The sequence below is a fragment of the Lactuca saligna genome, chromosome 7 (assembly GCF_052625555.1).
Source record: "Lactuca saligna cultivar CGN05327 chromosome 7, ASM5262555v1, whole genome shotgun sequence".
NCBI lineage: Eukaryota > Viridiplantae > Streptophyta > Magnoliopsida > Asterales > Asteraceae > Lactuca > Lactuca saligna.
Genome location: NC_136423.1, coordinates 153,337,438 through 153,341,372, shown reverse-complemented (window position 1 = coordinate 153,341,372; position 3,935 = coordinate 153,337,438). Strand labels below are relative to the sequence as shown.

Genomic DNA, 3,935 nt, shown 5'->3' with positions numbered 1-3,935 from the left:
AGCCTCCTTTGCAACTCGCCTAGCTCATACTTGTCCAAAGGTTGGGAAAACCCTAGCCGACTCGCCGAGTCACTCATCAAACTCGTCGAGCGCACGACAATCTTCATCAAACTTGCCGAGTCGACCATGCGACTTGCCGAGTCCCTTCAGTCCTTCATCCATATAGAGGCTTTTTAAACCATGCTAAGGCTCCAAATTGTAGATCTAGGCTCCTAGGGTGTTGCTATCACGTAAAGTTGGTAACTTTACGCGCATACAAGGCTCTATGGAACTAAAACACTCATAACTAGCATTAGGGGAAGGATTTCGACATGAAGGAGGGACAAAGCTTCATAAAGCTTGAGGTTTTCTGTCCACAAATCCTAGGGGAATCAAGATCTGAAAGTTTGCCCTTGTGACAAGCTCAAACCCGAAAATAACTCTATCTTGCCCTATAAATGACCATTTTCTTTCACAAAGGGGAAATCTAAACAATGAAGTGTAAAGGTGGAAGCTTTATACCTCAACCTTGATGCCACAACACTAGAAAGGTTGGATCTATAGGCTCTTCCTTGCTCCAAGCTCTTAACTCATCAAGAAATGCTTTACTACACTTTCTTTTGGTCTCACACACTCAAGAATAGAGACTAGCTAGCTATTAGGGTTTCTCTGGATGTGAAGGTGACAATGTAGGCTGAGTAGGAAGGTTAAGGACTTTTAAATAGGGTGCAAAACCCCGGAATTAGGGTTTCATCCTCCAGCTTCTACTCGTCGAGTCCCTTCTCGGACTCGGCGAGTAGGTCACTTAAACACGTGGACCAACCCACTGCTACTCGACGAGTCAGGAAACCAACTTGTCGAGTAGACCTTTAAATCATGAGAACTTATAACCATAATTTGATACTCGGGAATTAGGGTGTTACATATTCCATACTATTCTAATGAAAAGTACAAACAAATTTATAACTCTTTAAGAATTCACACTGTGAATTGGCAAACACATCCTACATTCACAGTGTGAATTTTTAAACTACATTTTATATATAATTAACTCTATTAGGACAAAGAGACATACCTTGTAACAAGTATTAGGTCAATGAGAAGGAAGACTATTTCTATAAATATCATCAGGATCTTCATGCTCATTCACATTTTTATCAATCAACTTTTTTTTCTTCTTATCTCTCAAAACATAAACTTCACTTTCATCTTCAATAACTTCAGATTCTTGAACACAATAAAACACGGATTTATATAACTCTTTCTAAATGTCCAAGAAAATATTTTGTGTATAAATTTTTGATGCATGCTTTTCAAAGCCAAAGGAGTCCTTAGCTTATAGGGTAGTAGTTGTGAATTGATAATCTAATAAAGATTGATCATGTCTTTGCTTCTCCATTGCACTATAAAATGACATCATGAACTTCACTAAATTTGATTTATGATGCTAAAAATGTGAGAAAGCATAATTTAGAATCTCTGATCTTGATGTAGTTTGTATCAAACCAGAAAGTTCAAAATCTCTCATAAAAGCCGAAATCCATAAATCCCTTATTTTAAAAACAATCTTTAACCAGTCATTTTCTTTTAGATGAAACCTATCTAACATTATTGACCAAGAACTTTCAAAATCTTGTGGAGAACATTGAAGATTCCATATAATATCAAAAAACGTCTTTTGGAAGTCCGGATGGTTATAAAGATCAATAGGAATCTAAAAAAAGAAACACAAAAGAATCATTACATAAGTTGAATATTTGATGTAACTCATAGTAACATAGCATTTGTTTCACATTATGAATTCACAGTGTGATTTATGATTTAGATTTGTTTCTTTCATCATATGCAAATTTACATTGTGAATTCACAATGTGCTTTATGATCTATATGGTTATAAACATATATAGGAATCAAGAAACAAAGAAAATACCATTTCCTCAAGTTTTTGAGTGATGTGCCATATTCATAGTCTATGCTTGGATTCAGGAAAAAACAAAATTAATAGCTTTCTTCATTGATGAATCCTGATCTGTTACAATCATCATGGGTGGCTTGACAAATGCTTTACGAAACTCTTCAAGCAATCACACATATGCATCTATTGTCTCACGAGCTAGTAAACCAGCACCAAAAGTAACACAATGCTTGTGGTAGTCAACTCCAGTAAAAAGAACAAATACCATAGAATACTTGATTTTTTTATAAGTATTATTAAAAGAACAAATACCATAAAAAGAACAAATAAGGATTAGGAATTACTTGTTTGTTTGATAAGTAGCATCAAAAGATAGTACATCTCCAAATTCCTTATAGTTGGCTTTCGTAGTATAATCAACCCAAAAAAGTCCAGTAAGATTATCATCAACATCTTTTTGGACCTCAAATGAAAAATTAGAGAAACATAATTTTATGTTTGTCAATATATCCACAACCATTTGGGAATCTTTGACACCAATTTTAGAATTCAAATCTCTATGAAAATTTTTGAAGTCAACTGCAGTCCTTCCCCTAGAATCAAAGCCACCCTTCATACAACTCACCAAGTAATAAGCTTTTGAAGCACCAATGTTACAAGTACCAACCTTATGTATAAAGGATTCATCAAGAAAATCAATTGTCCTATTAATCCTTAATAAGTGCAACTGATCTTGAACAACAAGTTTATGGTTGTGATCTTCAACAAACACATAAACGTAGAACATTAAAGAACATCGGAGATTCTTGAACTTTGAAATAGCAGGGCATCCGTTCTTGTTAGAAGAAGTTCTCCGTCTCTTAACATCTGAAAATTTCACATTAATATTTTTATTCTTGAACAACTTCGTGAAACCAAATCTACCACATGTGGAATATCTAATACGAATTGTGCCATCATTGTATCTTTTTTGACTTGACATATTTACATCAAAACCAGATTCATGACCATAAGTCTTGTAAAAGTCAAGACCAATGTATGACAAATCAAACAACAATCCTTTGAAAGGCTTCTTATGTATAAACTTATCATAACGAAGAAGCCTAAAAGACTCAGTATTGTAGAGCTCAAAATCAAAACTATAACGAGAATTACTGCTATTTGAATGATCAATATTCATACTTGAAGATGATTCATCATGAACTGCAAAAAAAAAAAAAAAAAAAAAAACATCTATTTTGATTACATTACACAGAAAATGTGAAATTTATATTAAGAAAAAAAAACTTACATGATTGTTCATTAATAGTTGAATGCAAATCTGAACAAGAATTACTGCTATTTGTATGATCAATATTCATACTTCAAGATGATTGATCATGAATTGCAAAAGAAAAAAAACATCTATTTTATTACATTACATAGAAAATGTGAAATTTATATTAAGAAAAAAAATCTTACTTGATTGTTCATTAATAGTTGAATGCAAATCTGAACAAGAATTCAGAGAACTCATAATGAATCGGTAATCTCTAGTTTATATAGAGATTAGAATTGATAATGATACAAAAATGGAAACAAATAAACAAGATAAACACAAAACTTTAAACTATATGCACAAAATAAGAAAAAATTGTCAAAATCACTAAAAGTTTGGAGATAACTTAAATATCAGAAGATGCACAAGATAGAATTGATTATCTAAATGTTGAAGATGCATTACAGACGAATGATTACAAAAACGACCAAAGGAAAAACAGTAACATCAAACGGATATTCAACATAAGACATAAATTAGAAAATTAACAATAAAAACATAACTATTTGAAGATTAAACGGCGAAATCAAGATAATTTGACAATAATAAAAATAAGTTAATAAACAATGCATCGAAAGAACAACAGTAAAATGAAAATCTATAATTGACCTAATATTCATAAACGAAAGATGACCAAATGTTCAAAGTATCATATTATAATTAGCTGAAATCTGAAGAAACTATTAGTCATTTGGATGAAAAAGGTTGAGATTTCGAAGAACA

General features: G+C 32.1%; 1 protein-coding gene across 1 annotated transcript; it reads right to left on the bottom strand.

Annotated features, from left to right (window-relative positions):
• Positions 1 to 2,234: 2,234 nt before the first annotated feature.
• On the bottom strand, positions 2,235 to 3,255 carry LOC145007357 (protein FAR1-RELATED SEQUENCE 5-like). Its single transcript, XM_078966309.1, has 2 exons — positions 3,186 to 3,255; positions 2,235 to 3,097 (listed from the first exon to the last, which is right to left on the bottom strand). Exons 1-2 carry the CDS (start codon positions 3,253 to 3,255, stop codon positions 2,235 to 2,237), a joined length of 933 nt encoding a protein of 310 aa, XP_078822435.1.
• Between the last annotated feature and the right edge of the window lie 680 nt (positions 3,256 to 3,935).